The sequence below is a fragment of the Hippocampus zosterae genome, chromosome 1 (assembly GCF_025434085.1).
Source record: "Hippocampus zosterae strain Florida chromosome 1, ASM2543408v3, whole genome shotgun sequence".
Classification (NCBI taxonomy): Eukaryota; Metazoa; Chordata; class Actinopteri; order Syngnathiformes; family Syngnathidae; genus Hippocampus; species Hippocampus zosterae.
This window is the reverse complement of record NC_067451.1, coordinates 4190687-4212573: the sequence shown is the minus strand read 5'-3', so window position 1 is coordinate 4212573 and position 21887 is coordinate 4190687. Positions and strand designations below refer to the sequence as shown.

The window sequence follows — 21887 nt, the reverse complement described above, 5'->3', positions numbered from 1 at the left end:
GAAAGAGAAAAAAAACAACAAACCTTTTTGTACATTATTTATATTATAGTATATATTTTTGTATAGCCTTTTGTATTTTTTTGTAAGGCCTGTACATTTGCACCGCGTTACAGGTGGTAGTTGTAGTAGTAGCAAATGCACTGCCCGCCACTGGTTTGAAACAGTTGGGTTATCAACTCGAATGTTCCGATATCAAGTTTGACATCCAAATCTACACATGATCACAACCTATTTTTTTGCTTTCAAAGTAAATCACAGCGCCAAAATTACAATTGCTGAAACTGGAACGTCGAACTCGACGTTTTGCGTGTATAATACGTAAACAAAATTAAACACGCTAGTTCTTTCGTTATCCGAAGGTGTAGCCCCCGAGGAATGTCTCCCCCTAAAGCGACTGAACTTTATTTTGAAAAGCCACTACACTTCCGCCTTTATTGTGGACGAGCTGACGTCTCTTTCGGCGCCAGCCAGAGCTCGGTCGACTCGCAGAGGCAGCGGCATGCGGCGGGGTGCAGCCCAGCGAGCGGCGACAGTCATCCCGTCCCACGACCACCCTGATGGGCGTTTTTGTCGTGCTTTTGTCGCCCTCGACGCTCGGATCGCACCGGAAGCGGCGAAATGAAGCGGATGAATGTGAGCACCAAGAACGCTGTTGAGCCCGACTCCGGCATCACTTGTCGTCTCTGGATGCGGCGCCTCGCTGCTTTTAGTTGTCCCCTTTCGGGGGGGTTTCATGTAGAGTTGATCTGACAACTTTTTGTCCTTTTTTTCCCCCTCTTTTTTTTTCAAGCAAACATCGCCGGATTGAGCAACTCTTGGAAAACCGGCGACTTGCTTGCACCTGTTCCCGGCGGAATAAGCACCCTCGGTGGTTATTCGGTTTTGCAAGCATCCTCCCAGGGGTGTGCGAAAACGGCCGATGCTTGCCTTGTTCGTCCGTTCCAGTTATGTGTCGTCCTGTTGCCTTTTTGTCCGTTAAGCGTGAAAACCCATGCATGCGTCCGAGGACGTGCACACACACGTTACGCATGCACCGTGACATCTCGTTACTGTTTGCATGTGATCCCCCCCCGCCCACCCTCCCCACTGCCATGACATCTCGTTGCCAAATTCAATCACATTTTTTTCCTCCTTCGAGTTAGTTCATCGGGTGAGCCGCGCGCGTCTGTCGCGCACTAATACGCGCGTTTGATTGTGCGCAGCCACGCTGGAAGTCGACCCCGATGTGGCCGTCGGGAGTGGGCAGCCGGCAGCCTTGCCCGCGGGAGTCGGCGCTGCGCAGGGCGGCCATCAGCGGCAACGTCCTGGCCCTGCCGCCGCACCACGTCCCCAGCGGCCGCAGCGTCCGCGTCTTCATCTGCGCCAATCCTGACGGTACGTCAACAGCGGGCAGCTCCGCGGCCCTTTCCCAATTCGGTTTCACGAGTGACCTCCGATGAAGCTCGGAGCAGTTGAACCACCTGTGGCGGCGCACCCTCCTTTGTGCACTGCAGCACTACAGGGCGACCCTTTAGCAGCGATTTACCAGATTGTATTTCTTCATGCCGTGAGAATCACAAGCCTCAATATTCCACTCTTCAAACTGCCGCGTCAAAAGTGACCCAAATTGTCTTAAATAGCTAAACCAGCGCTGGGTCTTAAATGGACCCAGCCAATCCTGAGTTATTTATACCCAGCTCATTGGGCTGATGATTTGACCCATCAAGTTGGGTCAAGATTCCGATTCAACGAAGGGTAGAAACTACACACACTGATGAGTTAAAGCTAACAAGGATCGGTTAACCAGGTGGTGGTTAAAAGGATCAGGATGATTTTGGAGCAGAAAAAAATAAAAATAAATAAAAAAGGCATAACTGATCACCGACCCGATAGACCAATCTATCCAATCTGTTCAAACAACTTGTGTGTAATTGACAGCCATCGAAATGCATTTGGGGGGTGGGGGCGTCAAGAAATTTGGCCAAAAGCGGCGATGAAAATTCAATACACAGAAATCCCAAAATTATGTGAAAATATTGTGAGGGCTCAGTAGAGTGGCATGTGAAAAAAAAAACAGACTGTATAGGCTGCGATATTTCTGATTATTGCCAATGCCAGAGGATAACATCCCTGGAGTGATCGATCATTGATCGATCGACAAATTACAACCGATCAAAGACTCCAATAATCGAATCTTGGTCGGCAGATCCGAGTCGACTCATCTAATGACCGACATTTTAGCCAAGAATTAAAAGCAACTTTAGCCAAATATTCAATGCTCGTCGGGTGCTTTGTATTTCAATATTGACATGGCAACACGTCAAAGCTGACATCTGATTGGACAAAAAGGGAAACGCCCAACACACGCGTACACACTGGAAGGAAGACCAGCCAAGAGAATCTCTCTGAAATGAAGAAAATACAAGTGACAGTTCACCACTCGCCACATGTCAAGCATCAAATAAGGAATGCCCGAAGAGTTCTACATAACCTCTCGTTAATTTCAAGAACGGGGCATTCAATTCCTCCATGGTGTATTTAGCACCCAACAGCTGCTAGCGCAGATGTTGGACAGACTTGACATTGGCTCCGCAGTTGCAGGCGGCGGGAGCAGGGGGGGATTCCCCCATCCCCTTTACGACACAGAAGGCAAGCAGTTGGGCTCGACCGATTCATCGGGCGGCCGATTAAATCGGCCATTTATGGCCCTTCAAACGTTGGACAAAATCACTGGCCGAAACTGACGATGTTTGTCGACGCGAGCTTGCCAAAAATCGGCATTTGCCTCAAAACAATGTTAAGAAATCCCTACGAGTTGGGCTCAGATATTCGCGCCACAATCACCTCAACAGGCAAGCGCAGCAGATCCGCTTGGGAGTCGCTGCGGCGTTGAGAAAATCCGCAGGACCCCGGAGACACAAGGAACATCTGGCCTTCATGGATGGCTGGTCCAAGCCGCCTCGCTCCGCCTTCAGCGTCCTCCGGGGTCATCCGCTATTGATTTGCTCACTGGCTTTGTGTTTGCATCACTGCGGAAGACTCCAAATTGAAGGATCGCGACGGTTTGGGGAAAGGCTGAATGTTTGGCCATGTGAAATCTTGGGTCAGATGTCCGGCGATACAAATAATGCAAATATAAATATAAAATATAAAGCAAATATTAATCAGAAATCGCTTTATGTGCCCCTGAAGGTATTTTTAATGCGGATTAAAAAAAAAATTGTAAAGGTTTTTTTAAAAAATATATTTTCATTTTAGGCTTTTAAGTTTGGCAGATAAAAAGCGTGCGCAAGATGGATTCCCACCACATGTAATTTGAGGTTTCAGGGAAGAAAAAAAAAAATCCACCTGTTGCTGAATCAAACCCTTAATTCATAAAGGTGACTAAAAACATGACAATAGCTATTATATTCTCGTTAGCCAGTAAACAAACATTACAAACAACGAGCAACAACAAATAAAATGACATATGCGTTTAAAGAAAAAAACTAACAAAAAAAAAAAAACAAGGTGAACTGACCGGCTTCAACCCCACGATTAATCAAATGATCATTAAGGCGATGCATTTTTGAAAAATTGGAATTCTTGACACTAATGACGCTACACCAGCCCCCCAGGTCAAATTTAGAACGTTGAACCTCATGTTTTAAATTGTGACCTCTCGTTTGATCCGAGTGCAGCCCCCCCCCCCAAAAAAAAGTTCATATGAGCGAAGCAGTTAATAATCGTATACACCGTGATCAGATCAAACAGTATGAATTAAAGAGTGACGATTCAGTTTGGGGTGGGGCGGCCCGGTGGGCTAATGGTTAGCGCATCGAACCTCACAGTGCAGAGGTACACAGTTCAATTCCAGCTCTGGCCTCCCTGTGTGTAGCTTGCATGTTCTGCCCTGCGTGGGTTTTCTCCGGGTACTCCGGTTTCCTCCCACATTCCAAAAACATGCATGGCAGGCTGGTTGAACACTCCAAATTGTCTCTAGGTGTGAGTGTGAGCGTGGATGGTTGTTCATCTGTGTGTGCCCTATAATTGGCTGGCAACCGGTTCAACGCCGGGTGTTCAACGCCGACTGCCCGAAAACATCCGGGATAGGCTCCAGTACCCCCCACAACCCTTGTGAGGATAAAGCGGATTGGAAAATGGATGGATGGATGGATGGATTCAGTTTGGTTAACTGGTCACTATACAGGTACCCAAAGAAGCCAGGCAGTCTATGTGTGAGTTGCATTATTAATACAACTAATAAAAAGCTTGGGGCCAAGCACGGACAATTGTGGCACATCGGATGTGCCCTCAATGAATTGCAAATTTGAATTTCAGTTTTTTTTTCTTCAATGTAGTAAAAAAAAAATGACCATTGTAATTAACTTGATTTGGTGTTAAAGTGGCGGCCCGGTAGTCCATTGGTTAGCAAGTCGGCTTCACAGTGCAGAGGTACCGGGTTCGATTCCAGCTCCGGCCTCCCTGTGTGGAGTTTGCATGTTCTCCCCGGGCCTGCGTGGGTTTTCTCCGGGTGCTCCGGTTTCCTCCCACATTCCAAAAAAAACATGCGTGGCAGGCTGATTGGACACTCTAAATTGTCCCTAGGTGTGAGTGTGAGTGCGAATGGTTGTTCGTTTCTGTGTGCCCTGCGATTGGCTGGCAACCGATTCAGGGTGTCCCCCGCCTACTGCCCGAAGACAGCTGGGATAGGCTCCAGCACCCCCCGCGACCCTGGTGAGGATCAAGCGGCTCGGATGATGAATGAATGAATGAATGGTGTTAAAGTGGAACCTGACTTTCAAGTTTCTTGAGCTGTTCATTTGATGTGAGCTAGCCGACTGACCTGTCACCTCACACAACGCGTTTTCTTGTCCTGCATCACGGTCCGTGCTTTGAATTTCAAGCGCGCCACACATCAGGTGACAATAACTCACCCTCGACAGTTTAATCTGAAAGCTTTCAAACACAAAATGATGAAGATGTTTATGATTCCTCGCAGTGTTCCTGTGATGGACCGAGATGCGCTGCTGCAGACACTTACTGCACATTATCGCTGCGCTTCAATATGACATTTTGCTGGCCAGCTGTGGGCAGATGCATGTCTGGACGCGGCCCCGAGCTTTGCTAAAGATAGACGAGTGAAAGATACGTCAGACTAAATTTGCCGGCTTGGCCCCGCTCACTCTGCGCGTGTGCGCGCGCACTTGCGGGGCGCGAGGGGCGTTCCGTGCAGGTCTCCCCGTCGGCCATGTTTTGTTTGAACTGTCCATCCGCTCCCTCCAGGGAAAGAGACTGGGCTTGTCCAAATAGATTACGGCGAGCGTGTGGAGAGGCGGAAAAATAGAGCGGGGAGAAAAGTGGGACAAAACAACAAGGCGCGGGGGCTCTCAATTCAACATTCCGATATGATTGTCGCCTGGCGGCAGCTAACCTAGCGTGGCGTTTTTTCACATAACCCCATATTTTGCACACGGAAAAAAAAGTGGAACACCTTGTCAAACGCGTCCACGGACATATTGCAGTTACCATCATGGTGTAGCCACACCAGCCAACGGCAGTGACAACCCTCCGGTCCGGGACTGAGCCCTGAGTCCCTGCTCCTCACAGAGCAGCGAATGACGGTGGCTGTGTTCACGCCCACAACGGCGCAATTGCACTTTATTTTAACTCTTTCAATGCCCGCCATTTTCAAAACAGACAACCTATTGAGTGCCAGCCAATTTCGGGTATTCTGACCGATCTTTCAAGGCTCACAGAGTTAGCCAGGACGTCTCTCTGAACATTTACATTAAAAAAACAAAACCACAAAAAAATCGTTGACGTCAAGTGCCGTCAACGGCACTCCACGTTTGGTTTCCCGTTGACGGCAATTGTCGTCGATGACGTTCATAGGCTTAAATGCTTCAAATGTGTGCATGTTACCAAATGACCAACTCCCGTCCTCACACGCCTCACTGCAAATGTTTGCTCCGCCGGATTTTCTGCGCCGGTCCTGAGAATGGAACCCTCTCTCACAATAAAGCATCTTCTTATCCCCTTCGCTTACAGACACAGAGGCAGAAAGGAACGCACTGAAAGAGCACGTCTACCCCAAACTACGGGACTTCTGCAGGGAGAACTACGGCATTGAATTCCAGGTTAGTCGCATTTGCTGTGATTTGCCATCACGCTCCGGAGGCTGCTTTTCGCTTACGGGAGCCTGTTGGTTTTGCATGTGAAGCACCCGGGACCTTAATAGACCACCCGGCGCCGCACATGTCGGTCTCCTGACGTTTAGAGCGGACAGAAGGCCAGCAGAGATAAGGCGCCCTGGCGACAAAAGGCTGGCGCGAATCTGGCCGCGGATAAGGCGCAATGACGTGAGGGCTTTTCCCTTCTTGTCATCGCCCGACGGCCACCGTCGCTCTCCCTTTTCGCTCTCTTCGTCGCCGCTGCCGTCCGGGCGCATTTGCATTGCAAATCGACATCGGCATGCGCGGAGAGATTGCTATCGGGGTTTGTTTGACAAATCCAGGAGAGCCCTCAAGCTAGCGGGAGATTTGGGCTTCAGATAGTTCTTGGAAAAGCGAGGAGCGATTTGCGCGTGACACCAGCTTCTTATTTCGATGCAGGATTGCAATTCCAATGTGGAGAATAACCTTTTACGGTCATTCTGGAGCATATGAAATTGTTTGCTTATGGTATCAACTCATCACGGAGCGAATGACAAACGTCATGTTAAAAAAAAAAAGCCACTTTCGTTCAACTCGAGCCACGCGGCGAGGCGGTGGTCCACATGTACATAAATGATTAGTTTTCCATCAAAAGCCCCTTTCTTAGTCTTGAATTTGTGATTTTATAGTTTGACGTGTCACGAAAGCAAAAACCTATTTGCGTCAAAGTCACTGCAAAACAGTGACTTTGGCGCAAAATAGGTTTCTTCTCTGGTTGTGTCTCTTTTCACAAAAACTTGCTGATTATTGGTCAGAAAACTGTGTTTTGGGTTAAATCGATCCAAGGTCGACTGCTGATTATTATTATCCAAAATGTAATCGCTAAGGCAGGTAAAGATTTTAGCAGATCACAGGTCTATGAAAAGCCTCGAGTTTGGCGAACTGGTTTTTTGGCATCCCCACTGTCACATTTGTCATCCAACAAATGCTCTCAACCAATCCAACCGTCTGTTTTCCGCCGGATGTGTCGATGAGATTTAACACTTGCGGCCCCAGGAAACGTGTTGAGCAGGAAACGGCACGGAAATTTCGCACGTGTCACTCGGGCCTGACACGTCTTTGCGCCGTGGCGACGGGAGGATAACGACAGACAGAATTCCTGGCGTGCGTGACGTAGGACCGCGCGATGACGCCGGGGATGGGAAATGTGCAAAGACATTTTTGGCTTCGCACTGTGCGGCCACGTGCCCGTCTGGTGATTCAGCTTGCTGTCATGATGCATGAGCATGAAATGATTTACGCACAAGAGCTGCAAGTCCTCGCAAACCACCCCCCCCCCCCGCCCGACCCCACACACACACACACACAAACACACGAGCGTACCCCCTCCCTCTTCACCAGTGCCACGTGACAAATTGGCGCCTCGCCGCAAACTGGTTTACGAGAGCTGGATTATGAATCGCTGCAGCAGCGGGAGTCAAATTGCTCGTCATCGTTCGCCTTTGATTTCATATTCATGTGCCATCACAACACGGCGCGTGCGCAGGCACACAAAACACAATCCCGTCTCTTTCCGGCGGCACACACTGACACACATATGCTCGACTGATGAAATCCCAGTCCGCCCGCTCCCCTTGTCACTTGACTCACTTTCCTCCCAGAGTATCGTTGCTTTCTGAGGACGGAGCAGGATGAGGAAAATGGAGAGGATGCGGGGTGGAAGGTGGCCATAGTGAGCCGGCATAGGGGCAAAAAGGCTGCGTCCTACCGGGGTCAGCCATATATATTCATTCATTCATCTTCCGTACCGCATGATCCTCACTAGGGTCGCGGGGGGTGCTGGAGCCCATCCCAGCCGTCTCCGGGCAGTAGGCGGGGGACACCCTGAATCGGTTGCCAGCCAATCGCAGGGCAAACAGAAACGAACAACCATCCACGCTCACACTCACACCTAGGGACAATTTAGAGTGTTCAATCAGCCTGCCATGCATATTTTTGGAATGTGGGAGGAAACCGGAGCACCCGGAGAAAACCCACGCAGGCCCGGGGAGAACATGCAAACTCTACACAGGGAGGCCGGAGCTGGAATCGAACCCGGTACCTCTGCACTGTGAAGCTGACGTGCTAACCACTGGACTACCGGGCCACCCACAGCCATATACAGGAAATATATATATATATATATATATATATACACACACACCCACACACACACCCACACGCAGTATTTGAAAGACTACAACCAGGTTTAATACTTCCCAACAGGAATTGAAGCCAGAAATCCACTTAAGAAGTTGGCAACTTGGCAAACGAGGGATAGGAAAAAAAAAAAAAAAGTGAGACCATCGCAGCTTTAAGACGCGCTGGTTGTGATGTAATTCACTTTAGAAGCAGGATTACGCACCGCATTGCGAGTAATTCAACGCCCGTGTGGACCGTTGCGCGGCACCCTGGAGCTGATTTTTTGGATGGTTTGTTTTGAAAACAGTTTTGTTGATTTTTTTTTGTTTTACGACACTATTAACGTTTTTTTATGTTGCATTCACATATAAAAACATTAAAAAAAAACTAATACTAATAATCAATCAATCAATAAGCATTTAAAAACGTTGCATTCTTGAAAATATAATCTAACAAACCGGCTCTGAATATGAATTCAAATTAACCAATAAAAGGAAATAAAAACTATTATGACCAAAAAAATAATAATAATAAACAACGGAGCAATCCAGTTGCAATTGACGTCATTTATTTATGTATTTATTTGCCTGAAACTTTTTCTCCTGGTTTTCCGCCTCTCGCCTGATTTCATGCCCTTTCTTCCTGGGCTTCATGGGCATTATCCCGATGTTTGATAGTATAACATTTAATAAACGGGTGAATGGGGGTGGGGGGGGGGACTTTTCCTGCATTTCTACTGCCGCAGGCAAACTCCTTCCAAGGGCGTTGGAAAGCCGCTTAGCAGAAGCTGCTTCGGTTCTTATGTAAGCAACCGTAGTTGAGGGCAGGAGTGGGAGAGTGCGATCAAACAGGGAGGATTGGCAAATTGGCATGAAGGGAAAAAAAAAGAGAGATGGAAGCTGCCAAATCCTGCCCCACGGGAGTCTTCTCTTCACCCCCCCCCCCCAAAAAAAAAAAAACTTCAATAAATTTCCTCTTAGCTTCACTTATGCCTCCTCGCTTACTTTGGATCCCTGCCTCGCTTCTCAACTGCCCATTTTGGCCTTCATCCATCTTCGCGTTCCTCGGCATTGCAACGATCACGCCGCGGATTTAATCAGCGCTTTCTCTTCCCCTCGCTTGCACGCTCGCTCGCGGAATAGATACGACTATTAATTTCGCTCCTGATTACAAGGCGGCCTCGCCGTCACCTGCTGGAGCCCAGCGGACACCCGTCATAAACTGCCTCCATTTCCTCCGTCGGCCGCGGCCTGCTCGCGCCTGCCCCATCGCCGCAGCGGATAAGTGACACTGATACGCCATGACGGATGTGGCGGGCTGCGAGCTTCCCCCAAATCAATCTCTAATCTGCCCGCGGCTGCATCAGAGTGGACCGTATCCGGCAATCTATCAATCATCAAACAATGTTATTGTTTTTTGGGGCTCAGGTGGTGGACCTCTACTGGGGCGTGGACCCAGAGGAGTGGGACAGTCCGGAGCTGCAGCGGCTCAGGATGAAGCTCCTGGAGGAATGTCTGAAGACGTCAGCGGGACCGTGCTTTGTTGTGAGTAGCGCAGGCTTAAAAAAAAAAAAAAAAAAAAAGGCAGCTGCAAATTTAGGTGCAGAAAAGGGGGCAAAGGGGGATGAGGGAGAAGGGCAGAGATGACAGGTAGAGTAATGGATGCTGAATTATTCACATCCAACAGATCTTTTTCTGGAGGTGAGATGGAGAGGTAATGCATTATGGGTAGGACAGCACCCTGGCACTCGAGAGAACAAAATCGCGCTTCGCCTGGCGGAGCTTTGCCTCTATGCCTTCGCAATTCGTAGATTTCAATGGCATCATGACATTCAATCGCTCATTAGGGGGCGCACCGAATTATATGGACAGCACGGTGCTCAACTGGTTAGCAAGTCCGCTTCACAGTGCACAGGTCGTGGGTTCGATTCCGAGCCCCCGGGCCTTCCGCTGTGTAGTTTGCATGTTCTCCAAATGCCTGCGTGGGTTTTCTCCGGGTACTCCGGTTTTCCTCCCACATTACAAAAACATGTGTGGCAGGTAAATGGAACACTTAAAATTGTCCTTTGTGCGAATGTTTTTTTGTCTCCGTGGGTTCGATTCCGGGCCCCGGGCCTTCCACTGTGTAGTTTGCATGTTCTCCAAATGCCTTCGTGGGTTTTCTCCAGGTGCTCCGGTTTTCCTCCCACATTACAAAAACATGTGTGGCAGGTAGATGGAACACTTAAAATTGTCCTTAGTGCGAATGGTTGTTTGTCTCTGTGCGCCCTGCGATTGGCTGGCAACCGGTTCAGGGTGTCCGCCTATTGCCCCAAGACAGCTGAAATAGGCTCCAGCATGCCCCATGACCCTCGTGAGTAAAAGCGGATTTGAAAATGGATGGATGGATATATGTACCCATATGTTGTTTCTTTCACCGTACGATCCATCCATCCATCCATCCATTTTCTGATCCGCTAAGCTTCACAAAGGTCGCGCTGGAGCCGACCCCAATTTAGAGTGTCCCATTCACCTGCCACACATGTTTTTAGAATGTGGGAAGAAACCGGAGCACCCGGAGAAAACCCACGCAGGCCCGGGGAGAACATGCAAATTCCACAAAGGGAGGCCGGAGCGCGAATCGAACCCTGCTCCTCCGCACCGTGAGGCCAATGCGCCAACCGGTTGACCAGCATGGCCGCCTTTTGCTGTAATAGTTAACTTCAACTATTGGCGCATCGGAGAGCTTCTCAAATTGTCTCTTATTGAAGGGATGCCTAATCCTTGCGCTCACGTGATCCGATTTGTAAATGGCTGCAGTATAGTAAACAATCGGTGATTTCCCAGGTAACCTTGGTTTTATCGAACATGAAGATAGCCCCGTCGTTCTCAAAAGGCGCTTTTGTCCGCCCGTGCGCTTCAAACGGCGACTGCAACGGAGGGCGATGAACACTGCCGGTCATACAAGCCAGGCGCCGTCGGGCTAAACGGCGAGTTGAAAAGAAGCGGCGCCCTCTGCGCTCTCGAGCCCCGCGGATTTCTTTCACGCCGGTCAGCCCGCAATCTCAACGACTTAACCCTGACGAACCCTGGCCATTGTCGCATTGAGACGAATAGACCTGAAGCACACAACATAACACGCAGGAGAGATCAAGCCCCTGTTCGAAGGCCAGGTTATGGTGATATAAAATGAATCTAACTCCTTCAACAGTGCTCATCATTTCTTGAATTTGTGCTCCAAACCACCGTCGCACATCATCCTGAAAAGCTTCCTCAAATGAAATTACAAAGTGCGCGTGAGCCTTTAGACGCAAGTCGGCGCGTGACACACCTGGATGAGGGTGGAGGGGCTTTTGTCTAATCTGTCAATAAAGGTTTCCATGGCAATTGCAACGGGTTGGCATGGTGACGGTAAGCATGACAATGTGCCGCAACCGCCTTCTCTTCTTCTTCATCATCTTGCGCTCTCAAATTCCCCCGTGTAAAAAAATAATAATCATAAATACTCGATAAACGCCTCAAGGACGCGTCTCAGCTTCGACGCTTCCACTTTTTCCTTCCATCTGCCAATGAAAGAAGATAGTTGCTGATAAGTAACCTTGATTTGTTTTTTCTTTCCGCTTCTGTTAGCGTAATGTGAGACTAACATGATCCAGGAGCTTTGAGCCCAAATGTGGGAAAACAATCTCCCCGCATTCCAAATTCCAGTCGATCAATCACTGGAAGCTTGAGTGCGATGTCATTATTGCACATTGTATGCCGCTCAAAACCATGTACCAGATCAATACGTACGATTTTTGCTGATTGATGGAGCAAGGCATCATTGGTTTTGAAGCGCTTTCCCGTCTCAAGGCTCATCAGGAAAACTGGAGCTGGACAGTCAAAAATTCTGGCACAGAGGAGCGACTTTCTCATCTTTGGCATTTTCTTGCCGTTTTCAACTCTGGAATGTGTCGCACTGATTTATTCCTTGGAAACGAGCGCGACGTGTGGACGCGTGTCAAGATCACAGAGGGGGGGGGGGGGGGCTGTGGAATGTAACTTTATTCGCCGCGTTTTCCGCATCTGCTCTCGCTACTATTGCCAAGGCAACCAGTGCAAGCCCGGCTCGTCCAGGTTTCGAGGCACCCTCGCCAACCAGCGCGCTGGCATCATTTTCCAGTCCCCTGACTCAGAGTTTTGCATCTTTGGCCCCAGGCTAGAAGCATGCCGCTACACAGGATGTAAAGATCAGCCAGTCGTGTAACGGAAGGCTTCGTTTCTCTCTCGGGTTGTCCTTGAAGCAGAGCAAGGAATGACCCAAATCCTTTAGGCTATATAAGCCGGCACACCAAAGTGAGCACTAAAGCAGCGGTCCCCAACCTGCAGGCGGCGGACTGGTACCGGTTCGTGGGTCATTTAGTACCGGGCCGCACATAAAGAATAAATAACTTTCATTACTTCTGTTTTATGCATTTGGGAATCTGACAGATGTTTTATTTTGAAAATTTACCGGATTATGTGTTATATCCGTCTCCAGTGTGTCACTCTTGACGCAGGTCAAGGCGCGTTTCTCGGTCACGGGACAGGTTGCCGCTAAAATAAAACCCGGCTAGCAAAATGAGTCAAAAACAAATGTCTTTGGAAAGTTTCTTTGGGGAGACAGAAGAGGAGCCGATGACTTTCAAGAAAAAAAGGTTATATTAAATGGGTTATATTAGCCCGATAAATGGGTTATATATGGGTAAATGGTTATATTAAATTAAAACAGGATCAGGGTCGTCTTAAAATGTATGGATCTCTCTCAACGGGAGACTCCCGCGCATCAAGCCCACTCTGCATAATATGCGGTGATGGTGAGTCGTATTTTTCATGCACTTTGTATTTACGGCGTATCTTATTTTGAAGGGATGTTTACCATAGCGACCAGATAGTGTTGTTGCGGGACGTTCCTGGGGTCATGATTCGTGTTTATTATAATGTTTAGAAAATAGCACAATTTTCATGCAGGTCATATATTATTTTGGAGTAAAGGCCAGTACCTGAAAATATTGTCTGACATTAAACCGGTCAAGCCGTGGAGCAAAAAAAGGTTGGGGACCGCTGCACTAAAGCATCTACTGTACATGTTTCGTGGCAAAATATTACACTTGATGATGATGACACAGAGATTATGAGATGTTGTGGCGGTGGTGATGATTAGAATGACTGAGGGGCATACGCACTTTCCCCTCACAATCGGCATCACCATATTTAAGTGCTACACGAAGACTCGTGCGAGCTTTTCTACACGAGAGATAGATCTGCCCTCAATTCATTGACCGATTGCTCGCCTTGGTGACGTCCGCCGGTCCTCTTTGTCACCGTCAGGGTTTAGTGGGAGAGAAGTACGGCAGCATTCGAGTGCCAGGAGAAGTGGAATCGGCAGAGTTTGAGATGATCTTGGACGCTGCAGTGGAAGCAGGGCTGGACACACACATCTTAGACGAGTGGTACTGCAGGGATGAAAACTCTGTGCCGCCCGCATACTACCTCAAACCCAAAGCCCAAATGCTGAAGAACTACCAGAACTCGGTGAGTACATCTTTGGTTGAACCTCGTCAAATAAACGCTTTACAGTGGTTAGCACGTCGGCTTCACAGTGCAGAGGTACCGTGTTCGATTCCAGCTCCGGCCTCCCTTGGGTTTTCTCCGGGTGCTCCGGTTTCCTCCCACATTCCAAAAACATGCGTGGCAGGCTGATTGAACACTCTAAATTGTCCCTAGGTATGAGTGTGAGTGCGAATGGTTGTTCGTTTCTGTGTGCCCTGCGATTGGCTGGCAACCGATTCAGGGTGTCCCCCGCCTACTGCCCGGAGACAGCTGAGATTGGCTCCAGCACCCCCCGCGACCCTAGTGAGGATCAAGCGGCTCGGAAGATGAATGAATGAATACACTTTTGTTTGCCAACTCCGGTACATTAAAGCGCACCCGGCAAATCATTCGTTTCACGTCAGCGTTCGGATGTCAAGAAATTCTGCATGTGGCGCGAGTTTGCGGGGTGAAGTCAATCTGTCCTTTTCCCTGCCTGCCGTCCGACTTAGATGGAGTCTAGCAGTGCAGCCAAAACCAAGAACGACAAGGCCTGGAGGAAAGTGTCGGAGGAGATCAAGCGTATCTTTCGTACGGCGGTTCTGCGGCTTCAAGAAAAGGGGACAATGCCGAGCGCTCAGGCCAAGAAATTCCTTTGCTCCGGTTAGTGTCAGGTCTGCTCGTTTAAGATGGCGAACGCAGCCGACTCCTAATTAACCATTGTTTTCTGTGGAGAATCATGTGCCATCGCCGGGAAGGTCCAACTTTTCCTTCCCAAACTTGCATTTCTTGTATCTAATTAGGACGCCGCGGTGTGAAGAAAACGACACGGGAGAAACTGGCAGAATTTCAGTCGGCGGGCTCTTTGTGGGTGGGGGAGCCTCTTTTACACTCAAATGCTGTTATCATCTTTGGCTCTTTTTAAATGAGGCTCAAGGGATCAATGTAATCACTGGCAAAAATGGTTACGAGAGCTTTTCAGATTATCTCCTGAAAGAACTCTGTTAGACTCCTATCTGAGGATGTCGCCCGGTATACTTAAAGCTACATCTTGGTAAGCGGTTTCTAATTGGGGGTAGGGAAATACTGGCCATTTTAGTTTTAATTTCGGCTTGGACAGGCGATATGATGACGCGTAATATTTTCTTTGTTGTCGTTTTCTTCCTATTTCAGCCTTGGAAGACGAATTAGACTTTGCCCTTGGAAAACAAACTCCCGCCTTTCTCAGGAAATGCGTTTGCTACATCCGCAAGATTTCAAACTTCGACCGCTTCGCAAAACTCCCCGAGATGACCCGCTACATGGACATTGTGGTGAGCGGCGACCGCATCATGCGCAACCAGGAGGCATACGAGCGCTTGCTGAAGGTGCGCGACGAGTTCATACCAACGGTGGTGGCCGCGTCCAACCTCCGTGTTTACTCCTCGGTCACGCACTGTGACATGAAGCTCGGCTACTCCCAGGAAGTGGAGAGCCACTATGTGGAGGGACTATGTAAGCAATTCTATGAGGACATGGTGGATATAATTCAGGCCACAGTCCAGCAGAACTTTGACACAGAGTCTGACCCGCTGTATGATGAGATCTTGCAGCACCTGTCCCTTTGTAAAGCCTACTCAGCGCTGCACGAGTACAAGACCGAGTCCTTGGATTATGTGCAGGAGTACCTTTTGCCATCTAAGGGGGGTAGGATGAGTCCGCTCGTCGTGCATGGTGGGCCCTGCACCGGAAAGACATTACTACTTGCTGAAGTGGCCAAACAGGTGAGACATTTTCAGTATTCATTCAGCAGATGAGAGAGCAAGGGACTCTTAAATATCTCTCAAACATGTCTTTCAGGCCTACGCGTGGCTGCAAAAAGAGATGGGCCCCGAAACAGATCCCGTGGTTATTGTCCGTTTCATCGGTTCCAGTCAACCTTCCACAGACTTGCGCACCCTTCTCCAGAGCATCTGCGAACAGATTGCGATAAACTACCGCTGCTTGATTCACTTTTTGCCTAACAAAATCCAGGAAATGAGGGAGCTCCTTATCAACCTGCTGGGAGAATCCTCCTTCCACAGGCCCTTAGTCATCATCCTGGATGCCCTGGAGCAGCTGTCAGATGCCGATGAAGCCCGCAAGCTGTGGTGGCTCCCAATACAACTCCCTCGGACAGTCCGCATTGTCGTGTCAACATTGCCCAATAAACATGGAATCTTGCAGAAGCTCCGGCACGCTGTCCACGATGAGGACAATTACGTGGAGTTAGTACAGAGGGACCGCAAGGTCTGCAGCCAGACGTTAAAGCAGCAGTTACTTGGCGTCAAGCGAAAGGTCACCTCGGGTCAACAAATCTACGTCAACGAGGCTCTGGCAAAGTGTACGTTGCCGATGTTTGTTAACTTAATCTACAGAGAGGTGGTGCACTGGAGGTCTCACAAGGATGTGGATGAGAAATCCCTGTGTTCCACGGTACACGAAAGCATAGAACAGTTATTCTATTCGGTCGAGAGCAAGTTGGGCCAACGATTTGTCTTTCGAGCGTTGGGGTATATCACCATGGCCAAAGCGGGGTTAACTGAGATTGAGCTGGAGGACATTCTTTCCCTGGACAACATCGTCCTCGGTGACGTTATTGTGGTATCATACCTTAAAAATCCCTTAAGAATTTCTTGTGACTTGGTAGCACGGCTCAAGGAAGAGCTGGAAGGTTACCTGGTGGAACGCCAGGTGCGTAACGTCACCCTGATGGTCTGGGCCAACAGGCATTTGCATCTCATTGCCCAGAAGCTGTACCTGAGCAACGAGGAAGACGTCCATCAAATGCACAGCCTTCTGGCGGAGTACTTCCTGGGGGCGTGGTCAGGGGGCCGTAAGAAGATCTTCACTTATGACAACAATCATTTTACGTCCCAAAACATATCGCACCACAAAAATCCCCACCATCAACAATCCCATGAGAAAACCTCATCTGACAAGTACTCGTATGACAGGCAAACGCCGGAGCAGCCTTGGGTCTTCCAGTGCAACCTTCTGGAGCCCGACATTTTCTTTGTCAACCACAGGAAGATGACAGAGCTGGTGTTCCACCTCACGAGAAGTGGCCGTACCGATGACCTCATGTTTGGCGTCATCATGAACTTCAGCTGGCTGTACACAATGATCAAGATCGGACAGTTTGAAAAGGCTTTAAATGACATCGAATTGGCCTACAGCTACACCCAAGAAAAAGAGCTGAAGTTTCTATCCACCACGCTCCGCAGCATCAAGGTCAAGGTGTTGAAAAACCCGGCATCGCTTTCTGCAGAACTGCAGCAAAGGCTGCTGCCAGTGGTCACCTCCCTGCCCAAACTCAGACACCTCCTCCTGGAGTGCGACAAGGACGGCCCCAAGTACTGCTCCATCGTGCCTCTTCACTCCTCAATGGATGTCACCTACAGTCCAGAGAGACTGCCTTTGAGTTCCAGTTACATGCATATCGTGGAGATCTTGCCCACGCTAGCACCGAACATCGTACTCGTAGCCCTGGAAGATGGCTCGGTCAGCACGTGGGACGTCGAGAGCAGACAACTGCTACGGCAGATCGACACGGCGAGATCGGTCGTGCTGGGAATCAGGCTAACCGCCGACGAGAAATATTTAGTTGTGGCCACCACTAAAAACACGCTCCTGATCTACGATAATCATAAATCCTGCCTTTTGTCGGAGGTTGAAATCAAGGGCTCCAAACACGCCGGCGTCACCGGCGGGGTGGCCTTTATCAACGGCTTTACTCTGTCAACTCACCACGCTTTAGCCTGGCTCGAGGCCAGTAAAGACGTCAACGTCATTGACCTACTCTACGGCTGGCCTCTCTATCAGTTCCATTGCTGGTACGAGGTGACTTGCGTCCAGTGCTCACCAGATGGAATGTATGCCTTCTGCGGACAGTACCTCAACACCGCATCCATCTTTCATCTGGGGAATGGCGACAAGTTGGCCACCGTGACCTCGGAGTTTTCGGGGGGCTTTGTCAAGTCCATTCTGGTCCTCGACACGATCAACCAAATGGTGATGATCGACAACGAGGGGAGTCTGTCCGTATGGAACACCAAAGAGATCACCAACCCGCGTCTGATGGAGGACTACGACTGCAGAGGTGATGACAGCGAAGTGGTGAGTATCGAGCTTTCGGAAGACCAGCGCTCAATTCTGCTTTGCAAGGCCAGAAGCATTGAGGTTCTGGATACGAAGGTATGGAAAATGGTGGAGAAGTTCAAAGCAAAACGGAGTGAGCGCTTTGTAGCCGCGGTTCTTTCCAAGAACGGGCAAAGTATCGTGGCCTCCATGGAGAACACCTCTTCCATCTTTGTGTGGAGGAGGGACAGCGGGCAATGCATGGCCAGCCTGATCGAGATTTCGGGGGCCATCGTCAAACTCATCAAGTCGGTCCACCACAACCTGCTGCTTTCCGTTGCCAGCAGCGGAGTGCTGTCCGTCTGGGACATCGACATCATCACCGCAATGTCCAACATTGACAAAACGGGCAAGAAGATCCAGACCTTGCAGCTGTCTGGCAGAGAGGATTACGTGTTTACCATGGATGGTTCGGAAGCGGTCCACAAGTGGAACTTCAGCACCGGGTTTATCGAAACGGTCTTCAAGCACGAGGGCACGGTGGAGAACTGTGTGCTAACCTCCTCGGGGGATCTAATGGTAACATCCGACGACAAGTGCAGTCAATACATCTGGCAAACCAACAGCGGGGAGAACATTTTCCGCATCAACGGACAGCGAATATGCCAGCTGCTGATCACCCACAACGACCAGTTTGTCGTTTCGCTCTGCGAACAAAACGCCTCGAGAGTCTGGAGACTGGCCACCGGACACAAAGTGTGCAACATCTTGGTCACCCTCCAGAACGCTCTGATCACCACGGCCAACACCTTTCTGGTGGGCACCTCCAAAAACAAGCTCCTGGCCGTCAGCTTGTGGTCGGGCAGCGTGTCCAAGAAGTTTGTGTGCGACGACGGCATCACCATCGTCAACTTCAAACTCATTCCCGACTGCCCCGACTGCGTCGTTTTCATCACGTCCACAGAGACGGTCTTCATCTGGAGCGTGGCAGACGAGGCCGTCTGCAGGCGCGTCCAGCTGCCAGCCAACTTCCTGAAAAATCTCGAGGACTTCCAGATCTCGCCCAACGGCAAGCAAGGAATTGTGTCCAAAGGCGACGAGAATATCAACGTGCTGGACCTCCACAGCGGCAAGCTGAGACTCGTCCATGCCGCCGGCATCATCTGGCGTCAGAAATTATCCCGGGACGGCCGTTACCTGGTGTACGTCTGCTTCCGTAACTGCGACGAGGACGACGATGCCGGCGTGGTGTCCAATCTGATTGTGATGCGACTCGCCGACGGCAAGAGTATCGGAACGTGCTCCTTATACAAGACACCCACTTTCCTTTCACTCTGCCAGAGAGCCCTCAACATCATCATTGGCTTCGAGGACGGCAGCATTGGCACATACACCGTGGTGGACCGCGTGGACGCCGCGCTCAAGATCAAGATCGCCACGTCCAACAGCCGACAGATTGTCAACAACGCTTCGCAGAAGGTCCGTCCCAAATGCGGCAATCATTCCTTCAAGACCATCGCTGACTGCATTTGGAGGGAATCGACGGAGGTTTTCTCCAGGGACAGCCCGATCAATGTGTCTGACTCCGGCGAAGGTGAGTCGACTACGCCGACAAAAAAGACAGAGCTGCTGCAGTGAAAAAAAAAAAACAGGAAGAGCGGAGATGTGTGACGAGGTTTCGACTCTCCGGAGGGTTGTAGTTAACTCTTGTTTACAGCCACGTGATTCAGCTGCAAATGTCAGGCGTCTGACTATCTATCCCATCTAGTCGTCGTCTGTTTTTCGTTTGTTTTCCATTCTCAGAATCATCAACACAAGACGTGAAGAAATTCAATGAGTTGCGATTTTGGCCTTTCTGTGTCCTTTTAGCATTTGAAGAACAAATGATTTCAGTGTCTTTGCGACGGAGCACCGTCAAAGCCATTCTGCTCATCTCTGTCGCTCTTATTGTCCGATGGGTTAAATTTACGGACATTATGCCATTGCGTTCTACAGCAAGAGAACATTTTTATTTTCTTTACATCAGTTGGCACACACACACACACACACACACACACACACACACACGTCTCTTTTTGGCTGCTGCAATTTGTGCAACTCTTTAATATGTTAAGTTGTGCTTCATGCAATCAAAGCGAGTGCCTGGAATTTCTAAATGTCTTTATGTGCAGGCTACAAGATTTATGAGACAAAAATAAGCAGGGAATTTGTAAACACAGGATAAGTATAAACACACACACATTAAAAAAAAAAAAAGCGAGCCGCAGGTTGCATTGCTCTTCGTAACAACAGTTGGGGATCGTTTAACTGTGAATTTGCAGTTGCGGTCATGTGTGAGCTGTTGCGTTTTCAAGCGGAAGCATCAACTTTGGAGAAATTCAGTGTAGCATAGCACCATACAAAGTCACGCCTTAATCAGTGTACTTGCTTTTGGGTCTCGTGGAGTTCAAGTGTTGACGTAGAAAAGGACAAGTGACAGTAAGTCGTCCCTGTTGTTTCGCGGAAACAATTTGGCCTTGTGCATATGTATTTACAGTAGCGGTTTTAGACACAAGGTAGAAGCACTTTATTGATGGTTTGCAAGAAATAAGTAGATTTATTCCGATGTGCAGCATGGTATTCGATTTATTTATTTATGGAGGTGATCTAGCGTTGTCTTAACACAATTTTTAAACAGAACTTGCCTACATATACAAAGAGGATGTCCAGGTAACATTTGGGTGTTTGAAATGAAAGATATAGTCATTTCACGTGTGCTCGTTACTGTCGTTGTTAGTCGTAGTACAAGAATACACATGATAATTGACTCGCAGAGTGTCCTTTCGATCACCGTTGCACAACCGCAGTTTTTAGGAGCGCCTCCACGACAAAAGCGAGCTCACAGAAAGCACACTGGGTGACAACAGAACGACGTGGCTCCGGTTGCAAGTGGCGTCGTCATGTTGACACATGACAAGTATGAAGTAAAGCCACACACACTCTCTCCTCACCTCGACCGACTTCTCACAAAAAGGGCTATTCTAGTACATCGACTCATTTTCAGCCGTTAAGATGATGGCCCTCGGATCCTTTTAAGCAAGGTAGCGGGATCAAGCTTTAAAAGAATTCCCCCCATAAGAGTTTATAAATATTAAAAAAAAAAAAAGAAAAGGGGAGGTTGGGAGAAAAGGAAAAAAAAAACAAAATATGTAATTGCCAAAGTTTGTTCATTTTGTTCAACGAGGCTTGAAATGTAATTATATTGTTGCCAAATTGTTTCAGTGTTGGACTGTGATTTAGTTTACGATCAAGAAGGTGTGCTCTCTCTGGTCTTTCAAAGAAAAAAAGAAGAAAAAAAAAGATTTAAAAGAGTCCTGCCCGAATATATTGGAATGCCAATTTAAGCGTATATTTGAATGTGGCCATATGGACGCCCGTAAATGGTATTAACTGTCTGTTAAAGTAACTTGAATGGCTTTTAATAAGTTCTACGTTTGCAACTCATAGTTGACATACTGGTGATGAATGTTTCTATGGTATTTATTTGTATTGTCGGGATTGATTACCTGTTTAGAGATTTATATTTTCATAAATGTTGTACTTTGTTACCGAGATGTTCGCTGCAACTCAAGCAGAAAAGAAACGTATGTTCGAAGCAATATGAAACTAGCGTGTATGCATTGTTTGTATGGGACATTTTAATGAAATAAAACGGATGACCTTTTTTTTTTTTTCTGGGCTCCACGTGCTTGCTACCCTCTGGATCTTTAATTAACGACAATGACGCATGTCAGTACTACCTCAAGCGCACACACAAGACGCACGTTTCATTGTGTGCTACATCGCCGTTAAAGCATCTGATAGGCCAGTAATTGCTCGTCTCCGCTTGATGACAAATGCTGGACAAGCATGGTGAATACAGATCCAACGCGGGCTGGCATTGTCATTAGGAATTAGGCGATGCGTGTGGTTTGCACCTGTGCAGGGA

The 21887-nt window shown here is 48.7% G+C and overlaps 1 protein-coding gene and 1 long non-coding RNA gene across 7 annotated transcripts in view; one reads left to right on the top strand and one right to left on the bottom strand.

Annotated features, from left to right (window-relative positions):
• LOC127599227 (uncharacterized) overlaps window positions 1-21887 on the bottom strand; it is a 58665-nt gene that overhangs the window by 33445 nt on the left and 3333 nt on the right. For 2 of the 4 annotated variants that reach the window (XR_007962036.1, XR_007962037.1), the window contains exon 3: window positions 6637-7877. The exons of the other annotated variants lie outside the window; for them this stretch is intronic. This is a non-coding gene — a long non-coding RNA (uncharacterized LOC127599227). Of the gene's footprint in view, window positions 1-6636; window positions 7878-21887 lie in introns of those variants that run through there. 4 annotated transcript variants of the gene reach the window in all.
• On the top strand, window positions 473-21624 carry LOC127598408 (NACHT and WD repeat domain-containing protein 2). Of its 3 annotated transcripts, none has more exons than XM_052062258.1 (9): window positions 473-633; window positions 791-902; window positions 1203-1374; window positions 6010-6098; window positions 9722-9838; window positions 13622-13825; window positions 14335-14485; window positions 14996-15585; window positions 15662-21624. In XM_052062258.1, exons 3-9 carry the CDS (start codon window positions 1224-1226, stop codon window positions 19556-19558), a joined length of 5199 nt encoding a protein of 1732 aa, XP_051918218.1. In that variant the 5' UTR covers window positions 473-633; window positions 791-902; window positions 1203-1223; the 3' UTR covers window positions 19559-21624. The 3 variants fall into 3 exon arrangements, with proteins under 3 accessions (XP_051918218.1, XP_051918225.1, XP_051918210.1); XM_052062265.1 differs by having other exon boundaries at window positions 791-944; XM_052062250.1 differs by lacking the exon at window positions 791-902.

Coding starts and splice junctions, on each gene's coding strand:
- LOC127598408 (XM_052062250.1), top strand. Junction 9,839..13,621: donor CAGCGGGACCGTGCTTTGTT/GTGAGTAGCGCA, acceptor TGTCACCGTCAG/GGTTTAGTGGGAGAGAAGTA. Junction 14,486..14,995: donor CAAGAAATTCCTTTGCTCCG/GTTAGTGTCAGG, acceptor TTCCTATTTCAG/CCTTGGAAGACGAATTAGAC.